Here is a 16,687-nt window from a genome sequence, read left to right as displayed (position 1 = left end):
AGAGAGGAAAAGTAACCAACAAAGAGGGTGAATAAGAGTGGCTGTGAGGGGAGAAAAATAAGAAAGTAGAGTCCTGGACATTAAAGGAAACAGTTCAAGAAGGGTAAGTGATGGAAGTGTATGAAATTTCTCCCTGGATTTCTTCTATTTTCTCTGAAATAGAAAGCAAAGGCATCATGACAATGAGGATGGGAAGAAAGCGATAGAGATGTGAGATTACAGGAGAAGGTATAAAATATCTTAGGCAAACTCAGTAGGACCGTTAACCTCTAGTATCTGGTCAAGATGAAAAACTAGGGAACAGAACTGGATTAGGCAAAGTATTTTCCAGGGTGGCCTAAAACAATTAGAATCAGGGAATGCCCTAAAACTGACTATTGGTTGAGTAGAAAAGTCAAAGGCGAAAGCCAACAGAGTGAGAAAAGGCCATAAACTTAAAGAGTTATGAGGTCAAAAGGAGGAAATATTAAGAATAGGTAGGGAAAAGGAAAGTGAAGCAGGTTGGGTTGGTGGTTAGCAAATACTACAAGGATAACAGAAAATCCATTATTTTATGTACATACCACAGAGGAAGATCCAACAGCTTATATGGGAGTAAACAAGTTTGCAGAAGAACAATTCAACTGCTGATTGTTGGAAGGTACTTCCAGATGTGGGGTAGGACCAAGAGGAAAAACTGGCAAAGCAAGACAAAAAAAAAACAACAAAAACCGAAAACATCAAATCAAGAAGTGGCAGAACTCATGTGTCATGAGAGCAAAGAGAGGAAATAATTTCAAGAAAAGATTGAAAACCAGTGTTAGAAGTGCAGAATCGAACAACTGAAAAAGAAACTGCAGCTGACAGCATTGATGATGATGTTGGAAAGAACAGTTTCATGGAAGTAGTGGAAGAAGTAAACATCTCTTGATAGAGACCTGAACTGTGAAGTGAATATCCGCATATGGAATGTCTATCACAGATGTTCCATCAGGAAGACAGGATCCGATACATAATTTGCAAGGCCCAGTTCAAAATGAAAATGTGGCACTTTGTTAAAAAATTAAGATGACAACAGTAAAACATTATAACAAGCACAGGGCTTTTCTGTGCAACTCACGAAACTGGCCCTGAAAATAGGAAAGAGGAAAAGCAGAATGTCATTTGAAAACAGCAGTGGATTTCTCCAGGATGGTGGATCTGGGCATATTTTAAGGCAGAAAATGGAAGCTCTCCACTCCATGTGACCACTGGATATTTTCATTTGTCTATCATCTCAAATTCAGAAATGAAACTCCTAAATCTTCACAAAGCCATCTTCATTTGCTACCTTTCTTTTATCTAGAAATTATAAACTACATTATTATTATTATTATTATTATTTTCATTATTTTGATACCTCAGACCCAAAACCTGGTCATAAGTTTGGTCTTATGCCTCAGTTTCATTATCTGCAAAATGGAGATTATTAGAAGGTTTAAATAGGTTAATTTGTATGAAGTGCTCAGAGCTATCCTGGCAGACTATGTGTATATATATATGTTAACTTTTCTCATTCTGTTTATCTTGTTATTAACCAAATCTTGTCAAATATTTCCTGTGAATTTTCTGTTGTAGCCATTTTTTTTTTTTTTCCCATTCCTAGACGATCATCCTGGGTCTTTATACCACTTTCAGGAACCTGTTTAATGGCCTTAATTACTCAGCATCTTGGGCCTGCTACTACCAAAGTCATCTTCTTTGAACATGACTTTAGTCCTATCAGTGCTCCAAATGCCAACTTTTCTGCTCAGATCTTAAATCAGTTTCATGTTTTGCCTAATAATCAAGTTTAAACTTCTCTACCTGGATGTCATGGCTCTTCCTGACCAAGCGCAAATCCAGGTAGATCAGATCCGCTCAGTTTCATGAGCTTCCTATCAGCCATTCTATGTGTTCCTGTCAAGGGAGGTCATGATGGTACAAGCCAAAGGTGGAGAGTGAGGTTTTGGAACAACTAAAATGGAGACCTTTAACTACCCTGCCTGAGGGTTCATCCTTAAAGGAGATAACATGTAATTCAGGACAGGGAGGAAATAAGTGAGCAAGATATGGCCTGGGAGAGAGCCAGGTCACTCCTCAATGGAAAATCATCCGATGGCACCCATGTTTCTTATATCTTTCATTTAACCAACACTTCCTGTTCACCAACTCTGTGTCAAGACTTAGTGATGAAGAAATAAAAGCTACAAGCCCCACTTTGAAGGAGTCCATCATCCCTTTGGGGATGTCAGTAGGCAACCATGGAGAATGGAAGTCTAGAAACCATGAGGTTCAAGTACGTGATGGCTCATGGGTGGGGATAAGAAAGCTGACAAGAAAGCTGAGGAAAATGGCTGAAAAGGAAGCATTCAAGTATCAAAGGACAAGAAGCTGGGGAACTGTGGCAATATCCCTGGAAATTAAAAAGGAAAAGAAAGGCGGAGTTTCCCCTGGAGCGTTTCTAAGGAATGAGTATCGGGTGGGAAGTGCAATTTCTTCTAAGGATAAGGAAACTTTTGTTAAGCCAGAAGATTGGGTCAAAGGATAGGAAAGATATTGATATGATGACAAACAGTTTAACACTCGGAACTTCAACCAGGGGAAGTGGTAGGTAGAGAGTGACTGTGGAAGTGTGATCATCGGTGGAGGAGCTCTTGTGGGACAGTAGCAGCAGAGCGCAGGACTTTTAAGGCAGATGTCAGCAATTATGGGTGGAGATTTAAGGGGCAGCATGGGGTGACTCCAGGGCCACACCAAAGCAGTGGAGAAAGGAAGAAGAGAGCCACTTGGAGGGAAGAGAGTGAGGAAAACAATGAAGAACAGATTAAAGAGACTGAGCAGTTCTGGGATAATAACTGGACAGGAAAAGAGGTCTCAGGTGAGACAGTTCACCTTCTCCATTCCCCACATGCCCAGAGACAGCTGAGTTTTGTCAAGGCCCTAGATAATTTTAGGTTTGGTCTGTTTTATGGTTGCTTCTCCTGCAGTGGGTGGAGATACTGTATCTAGTTTAAAAGAAGGACATGTCAGACAAAAGGTTAGCTGTCTCCCCACAAAAAAAAGAAAGAACAGAAAATGTGATATCATGAAAGAGATTGATGTTTATTAGTGTCTGCTAAATGCAGAATGCACATAGTAGGCATTAATTCTCACACCAACCCTATTTGATGGATAATAGTATCCTTACTTTATGAGTGAGGGAAACTGGAGATCTGAAAGTTTAAAAACCTAGTCCAAAGTCACATGGTGGAGCCAGGTTTATAATCTAGGACTGTCCGTTCCAACTGTCTAAATGCCCTTTCCCTGCACATCTGGGGAGGACCTTAAAACTGTGCAGTTGGGCCAGTGTGGTAGAAAATCAAAACGCAGAGGCAACAGCCTTTTCCTCTGCACACATTTTAATAACAGCATTGGCTCAGCAGCTCTCAGGATTTCTGATATTGCTGGACCCCCTCAAATGCACAGTATACTGTCTTTGACTCTCTACCCCACCTCCCATTTCCCCGCTGCATCATGGGAGGCTGGCTGTCACTAATATTTTCAATGGTTTAGAGATATGTTACGTCTGCCAAAGTTATGCTTCATGATATCTTTGAAGAATTTCTGTGATCACCAAAAATTTCTAATCTCGAGTATCATAATTTAGTTATCACATTTTACTAATGAGGATTGGTTAATTTAATTCATCATAGTTTCAGCCAAAAAATTAAAATCTGGCTCCTCTCTCCCCATCTCTAATGAAAAACTAGTGAATTTCTCTAACGTTTTTCTAGAAGTCTTTATTTCTGTTCAGTCTCGAAAATCCAGACAGTTAAGATAAAGAGACCCCGATATAATTCACACTTGAAATCCAGACCCCTCTCTGGGCTGCTGACCCCAGAGTTTCATCTTCTGGCACTGCTCTTGTTTAGAGGTTTTATAAAAACAGATGTGTAATGATGCTGCCAGTCATAGGACGTTGGAATGGACTATAACATTTCCAAGCTACAGCGGCCATACCGATCGTCCAGATAAATCATCTCTTTTACTGACAAGGTGTGAGGGCTTAAGTGTGTTGCCCACTATCACATTGTGGGTAGTTTGTGACCAACTTCAGGTTAAATTTCAGGTCCTCTGACACATAGACCATCAAATTCCATTATACCTGCCTATCTTCTCTTGCTCAGATAAAGTTCTGTGTTGCCTCTCTCCAAACTATTTTCATAATATCTTTCTGAATGAGTAGCAAACCCATTTAATAGACATAGACGCTGAAGGTCATCATAAAGTTTAAATGACTGGTTCCTGAATATACAATGAATATTATAGAAAGAGGAAGAACTAGGGACAAAACACAAGGCTCCAGACTTAGAAATCAAGGATTCTGTCCTTTAGTGTATGTACTCACATAGATAGTAAGGATATTGGCAAATAAAATTAGCAGTCTTTCCAGGTTCTGGGTCATATAGTTTTTAATTTACTTCAGAGTTTAGTATTTGCTCTTCAAAAAAAAAATTGTTTAATTGAAATTTTCAGGGGTAGTGAATGGAGAAAATTATCTAAACACATTTTCTTTCAGTTAAGATTTGAGAATTTATCTTTCCGACAAATTTATAAATTCATCTAAACACATTTTCACTTAGACAAAAATGTTTTAAATAACTAATGTTTGCAACACAAGAAAAATATAACAAATTCACACAAAGTAGCAGGACGACCTGTTTTTATTTATTTATTTTCTTGTTTAAGCAAAGCGGAACACTGTTCTCAACTTTTCAAATGTTATTCTAGTTATGTCACACTATTTCAGTCTGTTCTGTGTCTGCTTGACTCTGTAACACTTATGGAGAGAGACAAGAATCACTGTGGCATTTACTGACCACCTACTATGGCCAGATGGCACAGATGGGTGGTGGGGCATCACCAAAGGGAACAAGGCACTATGGACACTCTTGAGAAACTCAGGGTAGTGGATAGCGGAGCATCAAGCTTTTAGGAAGGTAGAAAGCAGATGGCCTCAAGGAATTAGAGCAAAGAGGAATGTCATTTAGCCGAGGGGATTGTCTAGATTTTAAGGAGGAGCTGGGCCTTGAAATAATATTAGGATTTAGAGAAGAAGGCTGAAAGGAAAGGGAAATGCAGGTAGAGAAAACACATTTCTGAGGTTCCGAAATCAGCATACTGATCCTTAAGCTTTGCCGGGGTTATACTAAAAATTATTTTAATATATCCCCCTTAAGGAAATTAAAAGAAGTAATCCCAAAGAAGGAGGACTAAAACATATAAAGCCAATTTTCCCATTGACAAACATTTATTGGACATAAAACACTTGCCAGTTACTGTGCTAGGTATTAGGCACAAGAAGCTATAAGTAACTTTGAACAGATTTAGAATAGGGTTTAAAAATTGGACCCTCTCTTCAATTTATGATAAAATGTTTCATTCACAGAGTTATGCTATTATAAACTTTTTTCTAGGCATTCAAAGAATTCTGCAAATAATTCCATTATATATTATTTTCAGGGAAAATCCATAACAAGACAAACTAGTTACTTGTATATGGAATACAATCACATTCAATAAGACAGATTTCATTGCATAATAGACTAGACATAGAATGTTGTTCTTTCTGAAAGAATCAAGTTGCCTGGATGTACCGTCCCAGAGAACCGAGGAACATCTCTTGGACCCAAGACACTGACATGTGCTTCCTTCATTTGTACCTGCTGCCAGGCCATTCATAGAAGTTTCCCCCACATGCCATCCTTTGTCCTTCCTCCTACCTCCCAGATCTCACTTTATTATCATTTGCCCCCACCACATTGTACCTTTATGGCTTTATCTGGATGGTGTACCTAAAACGCACCTTTTATTTTAGCTCAACCAAAGGTGGCTACGGCAACACAATTGTTAGGCCACGTGTTGAGAAGCAAGTATTTATTATTTTAGAAAAGAAATGTCGGAAGTCAATGAAAATCACAGGACATTATAAATGGAGAGGAAATGTAGGTATTTCCATGTGATTATCATCAGATTTTATAAGTGTATTCCACAGTTATTTTTCTGATTACTTGGAATTCTAATACAGATGATGAAAGGATTTTTAAGAACACATTTCAAACATGTCACAATATGCCAAGAACATACAGGTATTCACATACACACACACACACACATAAAGGAAAAAGATATAAATGTTTATCAAAAGGAAAAAAAATGGGAAAGACAATGACAATGATACAAATGTGAACATAGTACTTACATGTTGCCCACATATAATTATAGAGCAGTAAAATCCATGAAAACAGAATGTTCCAATGGATAATAATATCTGTTTTTTTCTCCTTAAATGTTATAAGCTATGACCGAATATAATTTTTCCCTCACAGCAAATATCAAAATCTTTTCAAGTTTCACCGTTCGAGTGCAATGCACTAGATCACATGCAAAAACAAAAAGAAACAAGCCAAAGACATTTCCAAATTGGTGAGAAGTAATTTATTTAGAAAATTAAGCTTAAAAAATTATTTAAAGTTCATAATTTTATAATTGAAAAAGTTGGTAGTACAATTGATTTTTCCTAGGATATTTAGGAAATTTTCAATATTATATTTTAAAGGAAAAAAAAGAAAATATCAGAAATACCTGGGGAGGAAAATACATTAAAATGCACTGCATTATATTATGCTATTCCTATTAAAATTATAGTTTTTCATGGTAATTACTCAACAAAAGTAACATTTACATATTCATATAAATCAAGTTTAAAACAAGGGTAACTGATTTCACAGTTATTAAACCAGAAAAGGTTTTATCAAAACAAAAAAGAGGAGAACGTCATAGACAAAAAAATCATATATTTACATGGAACTCCAATTGAAATTATTGTGTAATAGATTAAGCAAAACTTCATTTCTGAGTTTCTGGAAAATGTATTTTTAAATTCATATAGCTAATATAAATCAGAGATCATTTAGAATTAGATGTACATTATATAATGACTAATTTTAAATAAAGTATTCATTTCTTAAACAAGATTATAAATTACAGACCAGAATTTAAAATTTTACTTTTATTTTAGTGAAAACAAAAACTTATAGATATTTGATATAAAGTATTCACACATGGAATACATTTCTTCTGTGACACTAAGAAAACGTTCAGGTAAGCTACAACATATTTGGGGGTAAACCTAGGAGTTCTAATTTTTTAAAACCTGTAAGATGATTTGCAACTTTAGAATATCTGATATGCAGTGTGAAAATACTGGTGCAAATTATTATTTATTCTTGATGCTATGTTTTCATTCATCGAAGATTCCTAAACAAGAATCGGAATTTGGTTCACAGTTTATAAACTTTGCACAAATTTTGTTATGATAACCCACAGAGGAAGTTATCTATAAACAAAAACAATCTGATATTTGCTAATTTTATAAAATCCATTGTAAAACTTTCTGGTCTGAAGGTTTAAGTAACAAGATATGGTTTAAGTAACCACAACCCGGGAGAGTGAACAATGACAAATTAACAATATTAGAGAAAGCAGATGACATAGAGTTAATATTCAATATTAACATATATAGTTAAATAAAGTTTCATTATTTTTTACATTGCCTAAGTGATCTAGTAACCTAAATTATAGAATATCTAATCCACCTATGGTTGTTGTCAAATTAAGTAATTAAAAATGCAATGCAGTGTAGAAAAGACACTTTTCTGCTAATTTTTAAAGATATTTACAGCTTAATGTCTTTTAAACAAATTATTTACTCAGATAAATTCTTACAATCATTTGCTGGTTCCTCTGACTATTGAGTGACAATTATTTCTGAATTATATAAATGTATTAATTACCAGCAAATAAATCTTGTTTTAAAAAGCATTGGTAAGTGTGAGCAATTATCAAAATGGAGAATTCTCATTTGTGTCTCTTGTTTAAAGTCTAGTGACTTGTAGTGATCCTATATTTTATACAAATACAAAATCCAACAATTTGCTTTCTTAAGCCTAGATAATATATACGATTACAAATATCTTTACAAATACAAATTTTGTTTAGAAATTGGATTTTATTTTTAGATGTTTCTAAATACAAATGTATTTTATGAATTATCTTAAGCATAAACACAATTATAACATTTATTCATTTATTATTTAAGAAAAATTATTAAAATTCATTGCAAAATATTTGCTAATGGAAAGGCAACAATTTTTATTTACCTAACCTATTATTTCACAGTGTAGTACAGAACCAGTTTGATAAAGACAAAAGTTTGATCTAAAGTGAAATTAGAAACATGGTTTAATTTAAAAAGTCAAAAGATTTATAGAGGGTATATTTCTAATTCAAATAGAATTTTGCTGGTTTAAAATTTTTCCACAGAGCATTGAAATAAATAATTTTTTTTTAGCTTTGCTTTAAGATGTTTAAGGGGTTTAAAGTATTCTACAGATAACAGATTTTTGGACAACACTGAATCTTTCCAAAAATCAGTTAATTTTAAGTTTTTTTTCTTCATGGTAAAAACTCTTGAAGACTTTTTTTCCCTCCAAAATCTCATTTTCACCTGAAATAACTGTATTCAGGTTTTCTCAGCAGGTAAAGGATACATTCTTACAAGGTTTCAAATTTCAGAATTCCAATAATGCATTTAAATTGAGCACCCACCAAATCACTTTCTCTTCTGTGTGTGTGTGTGTGTGTGTGCCTATTATCTTGTTGTTCTGTTATTTACATTGAATTTTAGTCTTTTTAGCTCCCCAGAAATACCTTAGTGAACCCTCAGCAGTTGCTATCCACTTAATAATTGTGAATCGGCCAGCTCCTCCACGTAGATCGTTAACCACAAGAGTGCCTGACAATTTCCAAATCATATCCTCTGTCCAAAAAGAAAAGATAGGGCTTTGTGAGGCCGAAAGGAAGCGAAGGAAAACAAAACAAATGTAGCTCATGCTTAAAGTGAAAAGTGCTTGGACAGATTAGTATTTTCTTTTCTGCAAAGCGTCCTGCCAAGATTTTTTTTCTTTTTTCTTTTTTTTTTTAATAGAGAAGAGTTATTTTTTGGTCTGACTTTTCAGTTTCTTGGAAAGTGTGGGTATTTACCATCCCAACCGGCCCCTCATAATTATTGTTGGTTGTTTTGTGTTTCTTCCCATCCGTCCACATCACAGACTGCTGATACCCCCGCCTGACTCTGTCAAAACGCCAACTCTGGGCGACCCTGGGTGTGGAAACTCCGCGGACTACCGACGACTCATCCCACTCTCTCTCTCTCTCTCTCTCTCGCCTCTAATTTCAGTCGCAAGATCCCCCACTCCAGTTCCAGTGAAAGCCGGAAATTTTCATTTAACAGCCCCCCCTCACCCCCCAGTTACAGCCGAGAGCTGGGGAGCTGGGAGACTTAGAGCACAGCCGGGGTCTCAGCCGCCTCCCTTCTCTCCGGAAAGCTTTAATTTGCACACTTGCCTGCCACTGTGCCGCGAGCCCCCAACCCCGCTGCCGGGTGGGTCTCGGGCAGAGTTGGCCTCCGGGCCTCCGCCCACGTCCCTGCTGCCTCCCCCGGCTCGGGCCCCGAGCCCCGGCCAGAGCCCAGCGGCCCCCATCCGCCCCCAACGAGCCGCGCGGGCGGCGCCCTCCGCCGTCCCTCCGCCCTCCGCCGCTGTGCCCACCCCCTAGCCAGAGAGAGTGCTGGTGACTCCTTCCTCCAAGCCGGGTTACCTGCTCCGCGCGGGCGTGGACACGTGCGGAGGTCGGCCTGACACTCGCAGTCCCCTCTGGAGGCCAGAGGAGGCCGGACCCCTCAGGTAAGGAACTGTGCGCTCGGGTGGGTGGGCTGCAGGGTGGGGGGTCCCTGGAGGGTGGTTGGGGGATTGGTTAGGGTCGGAAGCGAAAGTGTGGGTGACTGTTAGGGGTGTATGTCCTCGGAATCCGCTTTGGTTAACCCCTTACGAACCGAGGCGGGTAGTTACGGGGGCCAGTTTGGGGGAGCTAAAGGAGTCTCTCCTAATCTGGGTAGAGGAGGACATCCCACACTAGGGACACCCCCAACACTGAGATCTTGTGCCTGCTCCCTCATAGCCGTGCGCACAAACACCCACACACACACTCCTTATCCAGTTTCTTCAAACGGAATTTAAATACCACTCGAACACTCACACACTAATCCACATTTAAGGTTGAAAATGCACCGCCTCTGGGGACTTCGTGCGGGAAGAATACGTTTCCGTGCCCCATATTGATTTCTCCACTAGAGCTCTCTCTCCAGCTCGCTGAGGTGTGGATGTGGGTGTGGGCTCCACCTTCCCACCACGAGATAAATGTTATCGCAGGCTCCTCGCTGGCAACCCCTGCGGGCGTGTTATGCACTCTTAGAGCCGTACATGCAGGCTGCCAGTGCCCAGGCTTGGAGCTCCGCAAGATCGCACGTTTACTTTTATAATTTAAAATATTGGAGTTAAAACACACCCGACAGTGAGCAGCTCCCGCCCCGCAGACCGCAGCGCGCCAGTGTGCACGTGGGCGCATCTGCGTGTGCGCACACGTAGGAGCCGTGGTCCCCGGTGCGGCCTCTTGTCGCTGCGCTGGTGGCGACCTTTGCGGTGCTTGGCAGGCCTCGGGAGAGGCACATGAAGGATTTCATTGAGTGTGAAGACAGAGAGCAGAGACAGAAAGCAGAAGGAGGCGGCTGCAGCCTTTGTAGTCGCGGAGGAATGCGGAAATGTTGAAGCACTATGTCAAACTTTTTTGAAATGGGGTCAAGTCACATTCAGCCAGCGTGGGAAAGCAACAACAACAACTTTTTTTTAAAAAAAAAGAGGAGAGGGGAGAAAAAGGCACTGCTGCTCCCGTTTCTCTCCGCGGGAGCCGAAGGTCCAGGGAGCGAGGGGGGCGAGCCAGGGCGGGCGGTGCGGGGCCGGGCGGGGGCAGCGGGCGCTGTTCCCTGCGGGGGTGGGACGTCCGCGACGCTTCCTCCGCTGCAGAGCCTCGGGCTGGAGGGGCCGGGAGCGGGGACCCTGGAGGGGGCTACGCGTCTGGCGGCGACTCCTCCGCTACCTGTGTGGCCCTCGGCCTGGCCCAGACCCCCGGGCAGGCTCTAGGAGCTCGTTCCTCGGCTCCCCTTGGATTTGCCTTCACCTTTTAAGGAGCGTTTTGAATGGAATGAGTGCGAGGGGCTCCGTACACGCTACGGTCCCCTCCGTCCGCACACCGTGGGGGTCGCGCCATTTGTTTCTTTAATTCTTGGAAGAGGGCGAGCGGGCCAGCCCTTGCAGGGCAGGTAATTCCGAAGTGCCCCGAGAATTCCGGACACGCGGCCAGCGTGGCGAACGTCCAGCCGAGACCGCGGCGGCCGTGGGTTGGAGGTTTCCTGGGTCCTGTATTGCAAATGAATGGGGTGGGAAGGTGACCCCTCCCATCCCGCACTTTTTTGTGCGGAGGGCTCGGGGTGGGGATGGGGGTGGGGGTGGGGGGCGCGACTGGCTGCAGGCCTTAAGCCTAAAGGCGAATGGAAACCTCTGCTACCTACATCAGAGATGATCCTGATCATCTAGGGAAAGGTTCGCGACTCCGGGCCCCGAGGGCACGGCCCCCTCTCTCTCACTCGCGGAGGCTCAGCATTTACTGTCCCCACCCCCACCCTTTTTCAAGAGGAGGTTGAGTTTTGCTCTAGTTGAAATCGGCTGAAAATTTCAGGGCGAGTCATAGTTATGTTACCTTCTTCCTTAAGTTGTTCTTTAAAGTGAATACTAGCTAAAATGTGGGCGACTCCCCTCCTCCGGGCCCCACGGCTCACCCACCCTCGAGTAGCGGGAACCCTAGCCCTCCCCGACCTGATGGGTTTCCACCAGGGAGGTCCTCTGAGTCGGAGGAAGAATTCCGTTTCCAACCTAGACTCCTTTGACCCCCAAAAGACCATTTGTGTTTGCAAGTCGTTTTTAAATGTCTCCGCGTAGAAAAACTGAAAGTAGAAAGAAAGGAAGCAATTTCCAAACAGATGTCTGACCACCCCTTCCCCTACACTCCAGCATCGGGTTACAGGGTCCTCGGAGCCCCCACCCACATTCTGCGGCCCCACACGGGTGGACTCACAGTCCTTCCACAGCAGCTTGTGCGCGACCCCTGAACGCCCCTCGGCACCCCGGAGACCCTCTCCCTGCGCGTCCAGGCCTGGGGAGACGGGGAGGGTAGCAGCGCAACACAGTGATATAGGGATAAATATTAAGCCGTGACATTGACGTGCCCGGCGCCTCCCCTTCCCCCTTCCCCCCCGCTCCCGGCACACTCTGGGCTGTTCGGCACGCCCCCTCCGGTTCCACTGCCTCCCGCACCGCGCGGTGCGCTCATCCCCGAGGGGCCCCTGCAACCTCTCCGCGCGAAGACCGCTCCAGCCCTGCAGGGGGAAAAGTAACTTCGCTTTCTCCCAGGAGCCAGGAAGGATTAAGCGGCCTGGAAGAGGGCAGGAGCGCGCGGAGGGCAGCGACAGGGGCTTCGAGAAGGAGGACGAGGGGAGTCTGTAGGAACCCCGAGGAAGGAGCCTGGGATGTCTGATTGCACTTTCTTGTCCTCCCTTCTCCTCTTTTAGGTGGAATGATTGTGGACTGAGACGCGCTCGGGCAGAGAATATGTAATCGTCTCGGTGTCTATACAGAGGACTGCGCTTCGGGGAGGGAAGAGGAGGGATCGGCTTGCTCCTCCGCGACTCGGCAGGCGGAGTTTCGCGGCAGCACCAGGGTTGCGCCCGCCCGCGGGGAGGTCGCTCCATCCAGCCCCGGCGGCCGCGAGAGCCCGAGCGCCGGAGCGCGGTAGTCGGCAGGGGTGAAGGAGAGCGAGACCGAGCTCCGGGGCGCAAGGGAGCGGCCGGGGAGTCCCGGAGGAGGCGAGCGGCGGCCGCGAGCGAGCTAAGCGAGCCCCCCGCCCGTCCCAGCGGCGCCTCGCCGGGTGGCGTCCCGGCGGTATGGAGAAGGACAGCCTGAGCCGCGCGGACCAGCAGTACGAGTGCGTGGCGGAGATCGGGGAGGGCGCCTATGGGAAGGTGTTCAAGGCCCGGGACCTGAAGAACGGAGGCCGTTTCGTGGCGCTGAAGCGCGTGCGGGTGCAGACGGGCGAGGAGGGCATGCCGCTCTCCACCATCCGCGAGGTGGCGGTGCTGAGGCACCTGGAGACTTTCGAGCACCCCAACGTGGTCAGGTGAGTCGGGGAACCGTGCCCGCGCCGTCCGGGGCCGCACTCCGGGGAAGGGCTAGGCCGGGGATCCATGGGTCCAGGAAGGTGCCGGGAAGGAGGGCAGCTGGGGTGGTGCAACCCGTCGATCTGAGAGAGTGAGAGTGAGTTTTGTCCACGGAGCCACGAGCCCGAGCCGGTGATTTTACCAGACAGCAAACTGACAAGTCAAATATGTGACCTGCGCAGGCTTCCCTCCCTGCCCGCCCTTTAAGAGGGTCCGGGAAGTTTGGTGCCTTTTCAGGGACAGAACAAGCCAACCTGAGACACACCCTGCCAGCCCCCGCAGGTTTTCCCTAGCGGTTGGGGAGTTTTTGAGAAACTGAGAGGTAACAGGATGCCGTGATAATTAGGAGCAAGAGAACTTTACTGGTGGAGCCTAATATAGATAAGATTCTAAAAATGCAGAAATTTAATCATATTTTTGCCAATAGCACCCACAGTTTCTCTTTATTAAAGGGGCATAATAATAAGCAGGATTCCTGATGGTCTAAGGACTTCAGTGCTGATGCTGGTTTCCCAACAGTGTCGTTTGAAATTTTTTTCCAAAACTATTGTCTATCTGTCCGTATTACTTTATGTCTCTGGGCCAGCATAGTTCTTGGACTACTTCTCCAAAGGGTTAGATGTGAGTCTCAAGATATGGAATCTTTAGATTCTAAATGCTGTGCGAGTGGATGGGGAGACAGCAGTTCTTAAAGCCTCTCCTGTGTGGTAGCCAGTATTAAAGCGTATGTAACTTAGGATAATGGTGTTTTCTTAGTGATCCTGGAATTTCCCCATTGTGTGGTTGACATCGTGTGGCGTGTTGTCCTTTTATTTTCTAAACAGATGCATAATTTTAAGTCGGAAAGGAATGCACAGAAACTACCACAAATTGGAGTGTGATTTTACCTTTTTCAACTCTTAAATAATGTGTTGGGAAAAGGACATCTTGGGGTCTTCTTCCTGTCTTCTCATCCACGTAGGGATTCTGTTCAACAAATACATGCCTACTGTGTGCACTGTGGATGAAATTATGTAAATAAGCACGGCTAAATATTTTTGTAACAAGTCAAACAATTTAGCATTAGTCATCAAAGTGGAGAGACCCAAGACTGACCTTTGAAATACCAAGCCCTCTACAGACTCAGGGAGCCCAAGTGTCTACAGAATCTTCCTGGGAGGTTTTGACTTGTCTCCTCTTATCCCAGGCTGGGTGATTTGTGGGGTGCTTTGTTCCTGACACAGTTAGACTCAGGGTAGAAGGCAGCAAAGAATCATAAATATATAAATAAGGTAGTAAATGGCTATAAAGATAAGGACCCCATTATACCTCTATTTTAGCCAATAAGGCGGAGAGGGACAAAAGATAATGAGACTGGGAGAATGAGTGTTTTAAGAAGATGGGATCATGTATAAAAGCAATAGATTATCTTTTGTGTGTGTGTGTTTTCTTTGTTGAAAAATAACAAAAACCCCGTTGGGGAGTCTTTGTGATATTGGAGGGAAAGGGGGAGGGAACATTTTGTCCTCTGTAACTTAGTTATTTTCCTAGAGGAATTACCTAAATGCTTCCCAAAGGATGAATTCCACCACTAGAATTTTAGGACCAGTGTTCTTGTTTTATTTTGTATGTTAACCTATGGAGAGTGTCCAGTCAAGGATCATCATGTATATAAATAAAATGCTGCCCCTCCGACGAAGAGGTGTTAAAGAGTCACCCCTGTTGTAACACTATCCTTTACAAGGCAAGTAACAGAGGAAAGTTGTTTTTGCCATTGTGCAGGTAGATTTTGGCTAACCTATCTTATTCTCTTGATTTATCCTCTTGAGATTGGTGTGTCTTTATAGATTTCTAACTGACCCGTGACTTGGATTCTGTACTGAGAAATTTCAGGAGGTTATACTTCTGAAATGAAGAAAAAAAGGGTTTTCTAAAATTATTTTTACATGTTGTGTTGATGATGACACCTGGCCCTTAAGAGTTGTGAGGAAAAACTGAGATAATGTATAAGAGAGCGCTTTGTCAGTTTAAAATTGCTCCAAATGTATTATATGTGTTCAGGCAGATTAGTGGAGCCCTTTTCTTCCCAGCAAGTTCCTAGTAAGGCATCAATTCCTGTGACCTTTTCTGTAGAAGAAATCATACTCAAACCTAGACATGATAGGCTCTGAAACCAAGAAGGTACTTGAATATAATGAGCCCATAGTTTGTCAGAAAAAAATGCCATGAAATACAGTGACACCTGAGAAAATTATTGATGATGTCATTCTCATGAGCTTCAGATCTCCATCTCACTTTGTTTCCTTCCCTTCCCTTCTCTTCCTCCTCTGCCATGGGGCAATCATTGGCCCTCACGACTTGCTTGGCTAGACTAGGAATTCTGGGCTTTTAGAGGTTGCTGATCTTGCTCAGAAAATCAAGGTCAGGAAATCAAGGACAGGTGACAACAATTCTTTTCCTTCCAGGGGAGAGTGTCACAGTTGGGCCCCCAAACCTGTGATTTATTGTTGCCCCACAGGATCAGTTTTACAGTCCTATGGCTGGTTCTTTAAAGGTTTCTTAAAAGGGCAGATGCCTTTATAAGTGCCTTCAAGTCATAAGTAATTGGTCATAATTATAGGCCCTTCCCACGGATAGTTAAGCCTCTAAGCTTGAGGGAGTGTAATAAACATATTAGGTTTTTTTATTTCTTAAAAGTTTAAGATTTAATTTTAATGGATTTGCCAGAAAAGCTGACTTGTTATTGCTGGCACTGGCACTGCCTGCAAGCACAGGGATAATGACTTGAAATTCTTGCCTACCTGTGCTTTATGTATCCCAGGCCTGGGCTTGATCTGTGTCTGGGATGTAAATTTACTCTTATTTTACAGTTGGTCATCCCAAATCCTGGACCCTTTTTCAGAAACAGACTTCACTATGAACTTATATTGGGGCTTCTGCACTCCACAAATGAATTGTTTTACATTCTGAACTAAATATGTATAGGTAGATACAATAATGTTTTTTATCAGCAATCTATTCATTCACCAAATATTTATTGCGTGCCTACTGTGTGCCAGACACTGCTAGAAGCTGGGGATACAACAGTGAACAAGTTAGAAAAAGTCTATACTTTTAGAACTTAACCTTGTAATTGGATGAGCAGCATTTTCTTTTTAAAAACTGACTTCTTTTTATTTCCGCTGGCTTGTGTTGCCATATTTAACCTAACTAGTATTATAGAGCAACTAATAGTTGTGATAATTTGGTTACGAGGAATTTGCTGATTGAATAGATAAGATAACCAAAATGCTAATGAGAATCAAATGCTTTTTTGTTTGTTTGTTTTTAAAATTTTTTTAATATTTTTAAATTAATTTTTTTAATTGAAGAAATGATTTAAATTTTTCCCACATCTACCTTCACCCTTCCTTCTCCCCCCTACCCTCTGGTAACCACTAGTCCATTGTCCATGTCCATGAGTTTCTGTTTGTTTGTCCTGTTCATTTGTTTATATCCCAT

At 42.8% G+C, this 16,687-nt stretch overlaps 1 protein-coding gene and 1 long non-coding RNA gene across 3 annotated transcripts in view; one reads left to right on the top strand and one right to left on the bottom strand.

The window, feature by feature from the left end:
- Positions 1–6,462: 6,462 nt before the first annotated feature.
- Positions 6,463–10,772, bottom strand: LOC112479752. Its single transcript, XR_003046331.1, has 2 exons — positions 10,447–10,772; positions 6,463–8,860 (listed from the first exon to the last, which is right to left on the bottom strand). It is a non-coding gene; the product is annotated as an uncharacterized LOC112479752 (long non-coding RNA).
- Positions 9,630–16,687, top strand: part of CDK6 (cyclin dependent kinase 6) — a 214,870-nt gene continuing 207,812 nt past the window's right edge. Inside the window, exons 1-2 of one of the 2 annotated variants that reach the window (XM_006911896.3) lie at positions 9,630–9,785; positions 12,563–13,167. In XM_006911896.3, coding sequence (XP_006911958.1) covers positions 12,935–13,167 — 233 coding nt within the window. In that variant the 5' untranslated portion in view covers positions 9,630–9,785; positions 12,563–12,934. Of the gene's footprint in view, positions 9,786–12,299; positions 13,168–16,687 lie in introns of those variants that run through there. The other variant, XM_015589442.2, reaches the window with a different exon arrangement.

Source organism: Pteropus alecto, unplaced genomic scaffold (genome assembly GCF_000325575.1).
Source record: "Pteropus alecto unplaced genomic scaffold, ASM32557v1 scaffold21, whole genome shotgun sequence".
Lineage (NCBI taxonomy): Eukaryota > Metazoa > Chordata > Mammalia > Chiroptera > Pteropodidae > Pteropus > Pteropus alecto.
The sequence above is the reverse complement of the archived record's forward strand: the minus strand, read 5'-3'. Positions and strand labels throughout refer to the sequence as shown.